Here is a 14,341-nt window from a genome sequence, read left to right as displayed (position 1 = left end):
GCAGCTCGCGTGCATTCCCACCTGTACTAAACGTGTGATCGGATCAACCAAGTACTCGTTAATGCCAGGTGAGAACCGAACCTCTGTTTATCTGGTGAGCTGGCAAGTGACAACACGTTCCCCTCAGTCACACCCACTGTCACACTAGGAGGGGGGCTGCGATCAGTGATCACTACATTATCATTACCCTATCCTTAGCCCAGCACTGTGAGTTATAACACAGCAGATATACAGCTGCAGATGGTTCAACTCTGATACTGATACGCGACTGTTCCGAATCTTAAAGCTTGAACATGATTGACTTGAGCGGTCGGTTTAATCTCAAGCAAACAGCAGTAATGACATAACTCTGATGACTGCCTGTCTTGCAGCGATAGAGCGCAGACCTTTGACCCCTGGACGAGCAGGGAAACACAGCAAAGTTCCATCATGATAACACAGCAATCAACTATCCCCATGGAGAATGCAAAGGCATGAACGCACCCCCTGACTCCATCTCGACATGTGAGGACTCAGTGCTGCCACGTCAGAAAGGTCACACTTGGCTAACGTAGCTAACGTAAGGATAAACAGGTGGGCAGCGTGGGTCGTGAACTTACCACGGTTTCCTCCAACAACTGAAATGACGAGGCCCCAATATGTCAAACTAACAGCTGTGGCCCTCAGGTCCCCTTGTCCCCTACGTTGCGTTACTGCGGGACCCACTGCACTGTCAAGGCTTGCTGGCCAGCAAGACAGCTGCTGCTAGCTGGACTTTCCTTTATCATTTCGCAAGTTTCAGGTCGCATACAGTTGATATAGTATATTATTCTCACAGTGACAGTCTCAGGGATGACTAACTAGCTACTAGCCAGCTAGCTATCGTTAGCCAAGAAGAGGCTAATGAGCTCCAACTACAGAAGTTACACAGCAGAGACCCTTTTCCTCCGGTTCAACTGTATATTTACATAACAGGGCACATTTTGTGCAGGTCAGGGGGGTCATGCAACCTGTAAGTAAAGGTGTACGGCTACTCACCGGCACAAGACCTGGTTTTCCATATTTTTAGCAGCAGGATGATGATGGCTGCTAGGTGGGAGAGATCGCCGGTTAGCCTGAAAACGTTCATGTTTGTGGGAGCGCCAGCAGAAGCAAAGCGATTTAAGACTCTATAAAGAGCTCAGCTCGTCCCCGGTAACAAGTAATTTATGACCTGACAGTGTTGAATGACACCGTGACACTAGAATAGAATGATTCTGGCTTCAGAAGATGGGAAAATGGCGAGCAAAGCGCGACGTGGCTTGGGGACGTGGCCAAGACAACAGTATCCAATGCAAGACGGGAAACGGCCGGACGCTCAGCCAATCAGAACAGCGAGATGCTCAATTTGCATAAATTATACTATACGAATGCTGCCTCCAAGCTCCGCGGATAAGATAGGAAATCAGACATTCTTCTTTCAGCTTCGAGTTGCCATGTACAAGGAAATGCACCAGGAACTTCAACCCAGCTATGTGGAGAAAATACTTGACAGAGTAATACTTTCATCCAACTAAAACATAACTCATGTTTTATCACAAAAGTGTAGAAATGCTTCTTCAGGGAACCACTAGTTTACTTCTGACTCATTGGTTTGTGGTTTATTTTGCAAATGTGTCATTTGTATAGCATGAGAAACTCCTATCAGCAGCAGGAAACACTCACAGAATACACACCATTGAGTTTTTTCAGTTGCAAGTTGGGTTGAGCTCCATTGAAGTTATTATATTTATATATATAAAAACCTTCCCTCTCACCCTCTTGGCGGTTGGTATCTGTGTCATCACTCAGCTGGGTCCTCTACCCAGAGGCCTGGGAGCTTGAGGGTTCTGGCGCAGTATTCTTAGCTGTTCTTAGGACTGGCGCTCTTCTGGACTGAGGCTTCTGATGTTGTTCCTGGGATCTGTTGGAGCCACTCCCCCAGTTTGGGGGTCACTGCCCCGAGTGCTCCTCATAACCACGGGGTCACGCCTTTGCCTGACTTTTCCACATCTGCTCCGCTGTTTCTTTCAACCCTTCGTACTTTTCAACTATTTCGGTGTCCGTTTTTTCTGATGTTGGCGTCTGCTGGTTCATTGGCCACATCTATTCACCACCGCTTTCTTCTGCTCCTTGTCTTACCACCACTTACTGTTCTGGTTGTTGGCCAGGACCTGTTTGTCAGTCTGGAAAGCTGAGGTCCCACACGGCACCTTGGCCTGTTGTTTCTCAGCCACCCTTCTGTGGTGCGGCCCATTGTTGGATTTGGGTTTCTATTCATCTGGGTACAGATGTTCCTGTACACTATTCCAGCCACTTGGTTATATATACATATACTAATTACACCAATTCATTCATACATTAAATAACACCTGAGAAGTGCAGGAAAATAATGTTATAATTTTTTATTTCTGGAACCCAGATTATACTCTCAGACACTCCTCCAATACAAATATTGCATTATTGTGCACAGTTTTGAATAGTCGTTGTGCAAGTAACATTTGACATGAGACCATGTAACTTTAGAAAGTAACAAATAACGCAACGCTCTCTTACAATAAAAAGTTGAATTTCAAAAACCAATAATCAACACTTCTTAATTCAATGTTAAGGGGATTTTGAGGCTACAGCATGACTTGGTTGTACTGCCAAGCAGCCATACAGCGGTAATGTTAGAAAAACTTACTAGATATTTGCTGACATCAGTTTGTCAGCTTTTATGGCTTTTTGCTCTATCAGTTAAACTTGTTTTGGCATTAAAGCTGCACTAATCAGTGTTTTTCATATACAATGGTCAAATTATACATGTTATGTAATGTGGAACATAGAGACGAACACACTGGAGATACAGTTAGCAACTAGCATGTGGGAACGTAGTGGCAGAGTTAGGCCCCCTAGGTGTCACAAAATATCAATAAATTTGCAGATTTAAACATTATCAAAATAAGCTTTAAACATGGAATCAATTAAAGTTCACTTGAGCCATTGGGTTTTCACATAATTTTTCGTAGGCTAGCTTTAATGAAGGCCTCGTTATTACTTTCTATCATCACTGATAACAGATTTTTTTTAAATTAAAAGGAAGCTGTAAGTGAATTTTTCATTTTGGGTTGACCTTTGACTACTGACTCCGAGGGCAATGTGCGTTTCTTTAACTTCCCCCGCTCCTCCCGCCCACTTTCCCTCCGCGGTCCAAGTTGGCCTCCGTGCGACGTATGCTGTTACGTCATACCAAGGGCTGAGGGTAAGTGAACGAGGGGAAGTGGAACTACTAATGAAACGCAGCCAAATTCTGCTGCCTGCCCTTTAGGACCGCCTCTTTGTGGAGTTCTCTCTCTTGATTGGATAAAGTGGGAACAGGTGATAGAAAATGTATTATCCATTTCCTGCAGAAAGTAGGGACTGGGAGACCCATGATACTGACTGGACAAAGTGATGGCTGTCAGAATGTGGAGCTATTCAACACTTATTGTAACAAAAGAATATCACTGATAGCACCTTTAAAATACAACAAACCCAATCCAGAGGGATTAAATCAAGTGTGTGTGCGTACACTGGTCCTTTGCATTAGGCACAGAACAAATTACAAAATCAACAAAGATTCAACCATGATTATTCCCACTGATATTACAGAATGATGAAACTAACAGTAAACATTCCCCACAAACAACAGACTACATAACAAACACCTACAACATATTGATATGTCTTACAAAATTTGATCTTCAGTGGAGTTTCAATACAGGCAAACTGCTATCCAGTTATTTTTTGCTTAAAAAGTAGGAGGTATCACGGTCACACACGATGGCTGGTAAATGTAGGAACTACAGTACCTGAGCTTCACACCTGACTCACCACTTCTAAACAAGTCAAAGTACTGCGTTTTATGAATGAAGCTTATGAGAATTGCATTAAAATCCTGCCCGGAGTAAACAAACAAGATACAGCAAAATAAGGGCCTCCGACAGTCCCATGATGCATTTGGAATTCAGTGTGCAGGCTCTGAACTATCTTCTGAGGCCTTGAGAACAAAAACTGCATCATCGAGAACGTAGTAATCGTTATACATGTCCCCTTCACAGAGGTATGGCAACCGGGTCACAGCCTCCACCTCAAACCCCGCCCTTCGGAAAACCTCATTGGACAGTTCAGTTACTTGCTCCTCCCAAGTTTTTCCTTTTACTTTCAGGTGTTCTTTGGGACGCTGCCATCTTCCTCCTGAGAACAAATACAGACAGAATGTTTTTATTTGGATCACATAGGAAGTTTAAAATGATATCATGTAAAGTATGGCAATATCCCCGACTGACCGATTTCCACGTAAGGCTGGAAGGGAAGCACCGCAGCCAGGATGAGTCTCCCGGTGTTGGGAACCAGCGATCGCCGGATGTCCCGCAGGAGGTGCAGAGGATCGTCGCAGCGGTCCAGCAGGTTCAGACAGCTGACCACATCGTACTGGAAACCAGTCTGCTGCCACTCATCTATCCCTAGCACCCTGAGCATGAAAACACAAGATTTTCAGATGGTAATACGTTACTTAAATTATAATTTTTACAGTCTGCCTGTTTTGTACAATGCATACCATCATTTCTCACATGGTAAATCCAGCATAATATATTTCTCACTTGTAATTCCTCCTTTGAAGATGCCATTTCATGGGTAATGAGACCTCAGTTGCGTAGACCTCTCTGAAATGGGCCCCCATCACCTCTGTGACGCCTCCATCCCCAGCTCCGAGGTCCAGTAGCCTCTCAGCCCTCCACTCTGGGCCGATCCGGAGCAGCTGCTGGAACTGCTCCGCGGAAAACACAAACATGGAGCCACGACCCAGAAACCTGAGACAGAGAACACGTCAGAGGGAGATACGCAACAGGCGAGACGGAGACAGATATGTCTCTGCACTACTCACCCGTTGATGGAAGTGCGGGAGACCAGAGGGCCGAGGACCGTTGATACGAAAGAGTGGTAGAGCTGGGTGAACAGCCAGCCAGACTTCTCCACGCTCCGTTTGAGAAAAGCCTTGGTGTCGGAGTCCAGATGGCTTTGGACAAACAGGGGTTGCACTGATTCTCCGAGCAGGTCCGGACAGCACTGGTACCACTGGAGTCACAGCGGAAAAGGAAAAGAACGGTTAAAACTGAAGAGAGCTGAAGAACCTTTTACAGCAGGAAACCTGGATCAGATCCTCAACACCTTTAAAACTACTGTAAATATGTACACATGGCATGATAGCTGTACTTGATATATATATATATATATATATTTAGAAAAACTGTTTTTTGAATATGTATACGTTAGGAAATGTGTTTTTCATATTTTATTGGACTACTCTGTAAGACATCCTTGAATGATACTTGTTTATCCACGTGAATGTTTATTAATGTCACAAATATAACCTTAAAAAGGAGCCACAAATTCACAGTCCAGTTACATTGTCCTGTATTTTTGTTGATATTTTGGCACTCAGTACCTATCCTACAGAGATGCTGTGGCTATTCTAGCCTTTCTTGTAGTTTTCCAAGACATGGCTATGATTGAATGCCAGTTTATTAATTTATTTATTTATTATCTGTAAGTATCTGTAGCCCTGAAACTCTTCAAATGAGCTGTCCTTTGATGGTGGTTTCACCAGGAGTGCATTATGACTGGAAAAATCTGGGATTTGTCTATCAGAAGTCCATTCATCCAGGGTTCGTGTTCAAATGAGACTCAACTCAACTAAAATGTGTTCAAATTAGAGAAGAACTCTCAAAACAGACACAACTACATGAAGGTGTTAAAATAAATAATAATAACAATAATAATAATAATAATAATAATAATAATAATGCTAAAGCAGGGCAGTAATCAACCCCTTTGTTTGCAAAAGTCCATTTAAAAATGAGACTAATCTAACTTCTGTAGCTTGCTAATTGGAGAAGGTGCACACATACGAGTCTAGTCTTCACGTGTGCATTGACTGTGGTTAGTGTCCATCTACAGGACTGATAATGATGAATAACTGATTCATAATTCTTACCTCTTGCGTCTCAGCCGCGGCCGCTTCGCTCTCGCTCACCATGTTCATAAACAGTGACCGGACGAGTGGACTACGGACGTACTTCCCCGTCCACATCCTCCTGATGGAGAGCAGAAAGGCGATGTAGCCCAGCACCCACGCTACAAAAATCAATGTCCTCAGCTGTAGATGACACATAATGACAACAACCCTGAGTAGGAAAGCCGACAGACAGCGGTTGCAGTCGCGAACAGACTGGCCAGTGGATAGCACTGAGGAGTTAGTTAATATTAGATGAAGAGAAAGAAGAAGGTAATGGCAGCCAATTGTAAACCAACACGCCAGTGCATGTCTCCAGTTCCAAGACAACACACAAACAAACCTGAGGGTGCGGCGGATTTAAGAAAGCCAGCTGCTATTTACTCGCCATCTTAGTATTGTGAATCCATTGTCTTTTCTTCCAACTATCCAGCTAGTGTTTCTCCTGTGTGCTCTCTGCCCATTATGACAACAAAGACTTACATCCGCATTGTGTGCACTTCCTGAGTTACCGCTAAACGTGTCCCCGGAAATGTCCAAATGCTTCTCCGCTGCTTGGCTTTAACTGCAACTTCGCCGTTTGTTTATTGCCATTTATTTTGCCGAGGAGAGTAACTGCTGAAGCCCAAACATGCGCCACATTTCTCAGAAGACAGGTAGCACTTATGTTTCGCCGAAATACTTCTAATTTATTTTTTTTATCATGTGATGTGACATCATCGCTGTGGCCTCGTTCCATAACCTCTCAAACACCCCGCAGACTTTACATTGCGTGTGAAATGTTCAGTGTTTTATAGCCCACGGTTATCGTATTGAACGAAAAACGTAACATTTAAACGATGTATTGCATCATCTTTCTTCCCGGGTTGAGTGCATGAGTCAGTTGTTGCCATTAGCGTTGGTTTTGTGTTGCGCAGGCCTGTCGCAGGACGGTGTTACGGCTTACTCTAACGTCACCCAGGGGTCTATATCTGATTTAAACATGACATGCCCAACTCTGTTCTCAATCCGTCAAATTAAGGCATCATTGCATTTTTGAGATTTACATGACCCTTGAGATAAAACCAAAGGACTGTCTACAACGGCTCTACAATTCGGCATGCATACTGAGATTAACAAGATCTATTTTAAGAAAAAGTTAGGTTTGGTTTGTGTCATTTGGATGATTTTCTTCCACATTACATTGAAGGCTGTAGCAAGCTTTTGAGTTACCACCAAACTAAAATAAATTGCTGTTTTCATAATTAGTATCATTCAGAACACCTGTGTTTACTCTACTATTTCATGTCAAAGTGGTTGCTGTGAAGAAGGTCTATTCTCCTGCTTGCCTATTTTTCAAAGCTTGTTTTTCCTGGATGGTCAGTGTACTTTGCAGACAACAGATTTTGTTTTGAAATGAGAAAACCAAAAATCGGGAAACAACCCGTTTTCTATTTTTATAAATAAAAATTAGCAGTTTTCTGTTCATTTCCAAACTAAAATCCTGCAAAGTACATTGACCCTGGATCTTCTTTTCTATATTACCTGCATCACTACTCTGTAAACGACTCAGGTCTCTCGTTATCTAGAGCCCCCTCTGCCCCTGTCCTGTCTGCGCCTCCTGGTCCCACCACTTCGGCTGGTCTCTGCAGCAATCTGGGAAACTGTCCAGCAGAAAGTTGTGGCCAATTACGGGCTGCTGGATGACTTTGTGACAGCAGTCACAGAGATAGTCCCGGAGCTTCTTAATCGGAGACAGAGGTGTTTGCTGAGCCTTGGCCTCCGGGTCCAGGTACTGTGTATAGAAGCAAGAATATTGAGCTATTAAGTGCAGTATTTTAGAGACGCTACAACTTAAAATGCTGGCTCTTCATGTAAGGCTGAAATTTGCCACAGTTACAATTTTTTCTTGGTTTTAGCTGACACTGGAGTTGTGTCGCCCAGAGCAGACAATAGACCTTGAGACAATTCAGCCACATCTGGATATAGTCACTTCACTATGGAACACAGAGGTACATTTATCTTTATTTCATGCATGGAAACTGCATGGTTTCAAATAATTGGCAGCCAGAACTTAACCTTTGCCCTTTATCACAGATAAGTGATTCAGAGGATGGATCGTCTTCACCTAACCTGCTTGGTCTTATTCACACGCTAATTAAAGACCAGGAGGAGAGGCAGCACTTCTTCCAGGTCTGTATCTGTGGTTGTGTGAAGCTTTTAGATATTTGTATCCTTTGTGCTGAAAACTTTAATCGTTTCTTTTGCTTAATTTCAGGAGGTTTTCCCAGCAAGATTTGGAGACAAATACTCTAAAGATATAAAGATGCTTGTGGAAATCTTCCTCTTGCAGCTTGACAAGTTACTCACTGTACCTAATCTTAAACAAGTAAGTGAAAACATTTTGAGACCCAAAGGTTATGACGTTGATAATTTTACTTATAGGCAAAATGGTGGAAAACTGAATTTTGTGTTATTTGGCTAACTCTACACTCCAATCATACTAGGACTTGAGTAAAAATAGATTTTTTGGAGTCTGCCAAGTCAACTAAGTTAGGGTAACCATATTGTGACTCCAGTTCTGTTTATAACGTAGATGACATGAGACCGATATCAATTTTCTCATCTCACTCTTGGAAAGAAAACAAGCAAGCATTTTTCCCAAAATGTTCAACTATTCCATTGATATGATCTTTCTCATGAGCAGGTTGCCTGTATGCTCAGCGATGAGCCTTCAGTTCTGTCCGAATGTGTGAAGTGTTTCTGTCAATCCCAGGAACTTAAATCTCTTCTGGAATATCAGAAAGATCTGCGGCAACTAAATGAAAATGGTAAGAATGCTGTACACTCATGATGGAAAACCTACAGATTTACGGCACACTATTATATCAGTGAAGCCACCGGGCTGTTTATCTTATGGTAACTGTATGTATTTAAATTTTCAGATAACCCAACAGTTGGTGCCAGCATTTGTTCAGCTCTCTGTCTGCCACCTTTGACAACAGTCTTGACAGAACAAGAACAAACACCACTAGAAGCAAATGTGTTAACTGATTACATGGACGCATTCAACAAAGAACTGACAGTGGAGACTGCTACGCTGGGGAAAAGGGCAGATTATGTTAAGACAGAGAGTGACGTACCAAAAAGCAGAGAAGCAGAAACCAGTTTGAAGAATCAGTCCTTCGATAACAGGGAAGAAGGAGTAGAGGATGAGATCTCATACTCTGTTCCAAATGTTGGGTCTTTGGATGGGGATAAGATGAGTGTAGACCCATGTGCCGTTGAGGTCCAGGTAGGTTATAATGTTGAAATTCCTGCTGAGGAAACTGTTACCACAGAGAATAAGCCCTCTATTGAAGACTCAGCTATGGATATCAGAGAGGATGAGCAAGTTAAGGCATTAGTCAGACCCACAGATGACAGTGATTATAAAGTCATGAGTGCTAGTGAGACCAAAAACCACTCAAAAGAAGAGAGCAAGGAGGTCAGTACCAGCACAATAACTGATGAAGAAGTGAAAAACATCAATGTATCTAATGTAGTGCTGTCACCTGTACTGTATGCACCTGTTGTGATCGCATCCCAAAGACCGGTCAGACAGTACCGAGGTCTGAAGATGAAAAACGCTTCAGTAACGCCCAAATATGAGCAGACAAAGAGGGGTCCTCGAGTTGCGTCAACCAGCAAGACTTGTCCCACATGTGGTAAGACATACAGTCGTGCGTCAGATATGAGAAGGCATCAGAGGACCCACACAGGAGAGCGGCCTTTCCAATGTTCGCAGTGTAAAAAATGCTTTCAGTTCCAGTACGACCTGAAGAGACACGAGTTAAATGTGTGTCGAATCACTGTGCCACAGCCTCAGAACTGGTCCTCTGAGGTACTTGAAGACAAAAACACTCAAGACCCAAAGAAGGGGGAGGTTGGTGGCCAGCTTCAAACTTTACCATTGGCTGTTAGTCTGGAAAAGGAATGTCTAGCCAATCAGAAACAAGCAGAGGTTTATTCTGGAAAGGTAGTACCTCTTCCTACCGAGCAAGATCTCAAACCATTCAGCAGCAAAGTCCAGTTAGCAGACATAAAGGAGCAAAGCCCCAAACCTCATCAGGACAAACGGAGGGACAAGAAATCAAAGGGTATTAAGTCGAAAAAGACACATAAACGCAACCCTGCTGACACTTCACTGTATTGTGTGGAATGCAACAGGTCATTCCCAGACACGGCAAGACTGAAAACGCATAATCTGAGACACAAGCCTCGTCCGTGCACTAAGTGTGGTGAGAGTTTCAAAGGTTTCATGGACCTCAACCAGCACTATGTTGAAGTCCATGAGTTCAGGGGACCTTTTTCCTGCACCTTGTGTGAACGAACTTACACGGATCTGAGAGGTCTGATCAGGCACGAGAGGTTCCACACAGGCGAGCTTCCTTTTAAATGCCCCAAGTGCCCCAAAGCGTTCAGTTACGCATCTGCCCTGACGCTGCATGACCGAACTCACACAAAAGAGGCTCCATTCCTCTGCTGGGATTGCGGGAAGGGTTGCAAGTCCAACGCCGCCCTCAGAATCCACAGATTGTGTTGTCACAGCAGCGCCAAGGACAAGCGGTTCTGCTGCGAGCACTGCGGAAAAGCTTACGCGCTTAAAAGAAGCTTGGACCTCCACGTGGCAAAACTACACACCGGCGTGCGCTACCCGTGCTCCCACTGCGGCAAACTGTTCCGAAGTGCGAGCTCGTTGACGAGACACGATCTGACCCACACAGAGGAAAGACCGTACTCGTGCAGTGAGTGCGGCAAGAGTTTCCGATCGGCGTCGGAACTCAAGATACACACTCGCTATCACACCGGGGAGAGGCCATTCAAGTGTCAAGAATGTGGCAAGGGGTTTGTGCAGTCTTATTACCTCACTTCACACATGAGGATGCATACAGGAGAAAAGCCGTATAAATGTCTGACATGTGACAAATATTTTAAAACCACAGGTATATTGAAGAGGCACCAAATAACCCACACAGGAGAGAAACCCCATAAATGTTCAGTATGTGAAATGGCCTTCAGTCGGCCAGAGCTTGTAAAAGCTCATATGAAGAAATTTCATTAAATCTGTAAAACTGGTTTATATCATGTTTTGTTTTTTCGTAAGTAACCAAATTTTTCACATGATCCATAAAATAAAATATTACTGGAAGAAATCTCAAATGTGCCATTCGATTTATGGTGCTATCATTATTGTTTGTGTTTGTCTCCGCATTGTTAAAGGTGCAGTGTGTAACATTTAGGAGGATCTATGGGCAGAAATGGAATATAATATTAATAGGTATGTTCTCATTAGTGTATAATCTCCTGAAAATGAGAATAAGAGTTTTGTTTTTATCTACAAAGGGAGTGGGTCCTGCAATGTTAGAAAATACATACTTGCTCTATATAGGGGCTTTTCCGTGTTTTGTGGCCACCATAGTTTCTCCTGCACAATTGGAACAGGAAGGTGAAGCAAGGGGTTGTAATCTACAACTACAAGAAATCCTACATCCTTCAATACATTTTTCCAATATCAGTGTTGGGCAATAACAAATTACACATTACATGTTACAGTAATGCGATTACTTTTCAGTAATGAGAAATTTGAAGATCAGTAATCACTGTACATTAACAAATCCCAGTAATGTTGTCATAAGACAATTTGAGGATTGGCTTGTTTGCTTACCAGGAGTTTGATGACGGGTTATCATTTTGGTCTGCTGGTGGTTAGTTGATGACTGGTCCGATTTGTGTGTTAGTGGGGTTGATTAGCGTTGTTTCAGTAAAAACGATGCCATGAGAACAGGGAGAGTGAACCAAAACAGTAAAGTGGCAGCCGGACAGCTTCACAATGAGCACCATAAGGCTGTGGGGACCTATCGCTATACAGTCATTTTATGCATTGTTATTGTAAAAATATCCACTATAGCCGCTTTAATATTTAATTTAACAAAGAAAATTGAGGTTGAAATTTCAGTTCAACTTTAATGTACCTATCTGATTTCAGACTCAGGCAATTAAACTGGACGCAACAATGAACAAAATCTCTGAACTCATATTTACAGTCAGAGACTACAGTTATAGAGTGACTACGGTTATAGAGTGGGATTCTTCCTTTGGTATGAGCTGGGGTTGGTATGAGACTGGGTCAGTTACATGCTCAGAGTCAAGCGCATCATACAGTATAGTCATTATTTCTCTTTTGACCCTGTCCCTCAGCGCCGGGTTCCGTATCCTCTTCAGTTCCATTGCAACGGTGACGCCAAACGAGTCCTCGCAGTCTCTCTCCGGTTGTCTGCTGGTCTCCTGAATAACATCCACCATGTGCTGCAACAACGCAACTTTCTGCCTCTCCGTGTCATTTCTGTTTTGGGTTTTTGGCTGTTTTCTGGCGGGCTGAGGGGGGAGCGGTGACACAGAGGAGCTCTCGGTGGGTGAAGGTGACGCCGCACCATCAAAGTCCTGGGATGGCGCTGTGTTCTCTGGCTCGCTGTTGCTGCTGTCCTGCTGTGTCATCAGTGCCTCTTTTATCGACTGGCCAAGCTGTAACACAGATTACGTGTAAATATGATATGTAGATACTTTAAACACCAGTTGTCAGGGCTTATGTTAATGTAACACTCACATTGTCTTCAGAAGAGCGATGGCTGATATATTTTTTGAGGAATTCACAGGATTTCAGGATCCTCCTCTGCCTTAATGTCAGCGGCCTCTTCTTCTTCCCAGAACCCTGCGGTTTCACCAGTTTGGAATACTGAGTTCGTAGTGTGGTGGCCCTCGTCTTCACATCCCCAACTGCAAACCGCAAAAAATTGAACACGTAACGTAACGTATCTTACAAACAAAGCAGCCACCCTCACATTAAAGCTGCACTTCTCTTTTTTTTTTATATAATAGCAATGGATTAAAGGGGCGCTGTGGAGTTTTTACATCAGTCACTAAAACACATGGTGTGTATCTTGGAGGTCTAACAAACGTTTAAAGCAGATTATGTTTTATCATTGACAACCCCATTCTGTTTATTTAGTTTTAGTTGAGAAAAAGTCACAACTATTTAGAATAGATTTAGTCAATGAAAACTGTTGACATTGTAGTCATCAGACTATACTGATACAGCTGTTTTTGCATGTTTCTGGGCCGCTGTACTTTCTTCCCTGTGCATGGCTGCGACCTCCAGACAGCAAGACGAGGAGTTCCTTTCTTTGTTTTTGTGAAAAAAGAAAACGGGGTGTGCAACCGATTTTCTGATTTGATTTTCTATCAACTTCTAGAAGACTGCCACCTTGTGCTTTAAGAAATTACAATGGGCATTATTCAAAAATTTTAGATATTTTATAGACTAGCAGATAAATCCATGAATTAGGAAATAATCCCCATGTCAGCTGATTCAAAAATAATCATTAATTGCAGCTGTAAACAATATCAACAATTTATAACTATTTCTGATGAAACTTATGGCATCATTTGCCCACCACATACAAAGCAGGGGGAAGCACTCACCTGGAAGTTCCAAAGCAGTAGCGATTTCAGTCCATTTCTTTTCCCTCTCCACCCTGTCGTGAAATCTGTCTCCGGTCAGGTTGTACAGACATTCATGCTGCTGCCACAGCTCTAAAAAGCTGTCCTCCTTCTCCACGGACCAGGTGCTCCTAACAGCAGCAGCATTCTCTGCGGGTGAGTGGGACCTGCCGGAATCCAGGTCCGGGGAAAAGGCTGTGTTGTCTGGCTCGCTGTCGTCGCTGTCCTGTTGTGTGGTCAGCATGTCTTTTGGTGATTGGTCGAGCTGTGACACAGATTGTGTGTAAGGTCAGACGTCTGTATAGTCAGGTCATTGGACTTTTCACAATAATTGTCTGTCAACTATTTGTCAGAGCATCTCAACCACACGTGAAGGCCTCACAGCTGTTTGATATTATTTTAGTTTGATATTTTGGATGAATGCATTTTATTTCTATGTCTCTACACATGTATGAAGCTAGACTGGTAGCAGGGGAAACAGCTCTTCTTCTGCAGCTTTATACTCCACTGCATCTGAGAGGCAAATATTGTACCTTTTACTCCATTACATTTGTCTGACAGCTTTAGACAGCTGTTTCTGATAAACTGAAGGATTAAGTGTTCCTTAATGGGTTAAGAAAGTTCTCTTAAAAGGACCACTGTATAAGATTTAGTGGCATCTAGTAGTGAAGATAGTTTCATTCCCGCGCTCTTCCCATTGAAAGAGTGCAGCTACAATGGGTAATAAAGTTTATCTTTATGGATTATATTGATGCCGAATTGACAAGAAGACTGTTGACAAACGATGCG

The 14,341-nt window shown here is 43.1% G+C and overlaps 4 protein-coding genes across 5 annotated transcripts in view; 1 reads left to right on the top strand and 3 right to left on the bottom strand.

Moving 5' to 3' along the window:
- kdelr2b (KDEL endoplasmic reticulum protein retention receptor 2b) overlaps nucleotides 1–1,290 on the bottom strand; it is a 6,514-nt gene extending 5,224 nt beyond the window's left edge. Inside the window, exon 1 of the mRNA XM_035668668.1 lies at nucleotides 1,018–1,290. Coding sequence (XP_035524561.1) covers nucleotides 1,018–1,108 — 91 coding nt within the window. The 5' untranslated portion in view covers nucleotides 1,109–1,290. The remainder of the gene's footprint in view (nucleotides 1–1,017) is intronic.
- Nucleotides 1,291–3,162: 1,872 nt separating this feature from the next.
- Nucleotides 3,163–6,563, bottom strand: mettl9 (methyltransferase like 9). 2 transcript variants are annotated; one of them, XM_035665665.1, is made up of 6 exons: nucleotides 6,378–6,563; nucleotides 6,017–6,178; nucleotides 4,907–5,097; nucleotides 4,623–4,832; nucleotides 4,308–4,492; nucleotides 3,163–4,215 (listed from the first exon to the last, which is right to left on the bottom strand). In XM_035665665.1, the coding sequence occupies exons 2-6, from the start codon at nucleotides 6,110–6,112 to the stop codon at nucleotides 3,986–3,988; spliced, it is 912 nt and encodes a 303-aa protein (XP_035521558.1). In that variant the 5' UTR covers nucleotides 6,113–6,178; nucleotides 6,378–6,563; the 3' UTR covers nucleotides 3,163–3,985. The 2 variants fall into 2 exon arrangements, with proteins under 2 accessions (XP_035521558.1, XP_035521549.1); XM_035665656.1 differs by lacking the exon at nucleotides 6,378–6,563 and having other exon boundaries at nucleotides 6,017–6,371.
- Nucleotides 6,551–11,293, top strand: LOC118330900 (zinc finger protein 184-like; the record flags this gene model as incomplete). The annotated part of the gene is given in 7 exon segments (XM_035665633.1): nucleotides 6,551–6,690; nucleotides 7,603–7,805; nucleotides 7,933–8,025; nucleotides 8,111–8,206; nucleotides 8,292–8,402; nucleotides 8,721–8,844; nucleotides 8,959–11,293. Coding segments are annotated over 7 exon segments (2,811 nt in total). The 5' UTR covers nucleotides 6,551–6,665.
- Nucleotides 11,294–11,999: 706 nt separating this feature from the next.
- wu:fb74b10 overlaps nucleotides 12,000–14,341 on the bottom strand; it is a 3,385-nt gene continuing 1,043 nt past the window's right edge. The window contains exons 3-5 of the mRNA XM_035665644.1: nucleotides 13,535–13,817; nucleotides 12,660–12,829; nucleotides 12,000–12,577 (exon numbers count right to left, since the gene is read on the bottom strand). Coding sequence (XP_035521537.1) covers nucleotides 12,113–12,577; nucleotides 12,660–12,829; nucleotides 13,535–13,817 — 918 coding nt within the window. The 3' untranslated portion in view covers nucleotides 12,000–12,112. The remainder of the gene's footprint in view (nucleotides 12,578–12,659; nucleotides 12,830–13,534; nucleotides 13,818–14,341) is intronic.

Source organism: Morone saxatilis, unplaced genomic scaffold (assembly GCF_004916995.1).
Source record: "Morone saxatilis isolate NCDOM2014 unplaced genomic scaffold, NCSU_SB_2.0 Contig1, whole genome shotgun sequence".
Classification (NCBI taxonomy): domain Eukaryota; kingdom Metazoa; phylum Chordata; class Actinopteri; family Moronidae; genus Morone; species Morone saxatilis.
Note: the sequence above shows the minus strand (reverse complement) of the source record. Positions and strands in the feature narration are given on the sequence as shown.

Excerpts from the sequence above, each read along its gene's own strand:
- mettl9 (XM_035665656.1), bottom strand. The coding sequence starts at position 6,193 with ATGTGTCATCTACAGCTGAGGACATTGATTTTTGTAGCGTGGGTGCTG. Across the intron at positions 5,098-6,016 it reads CCGCGGCTGAGACGCAAGAG|TGGTACCAGTGCTGTCCGGA; the intron begins GTAAGAATTATG and ends CTGTGACTCCAG. Across the intron at positions 4,833-4,906 it reads TCCCGCACTTCCATCAACGG|GTTTCTGGGTCGTGGCTCCA; the intron begins GTGAGTAGTGCA and ends TCTCTGTCTCAG.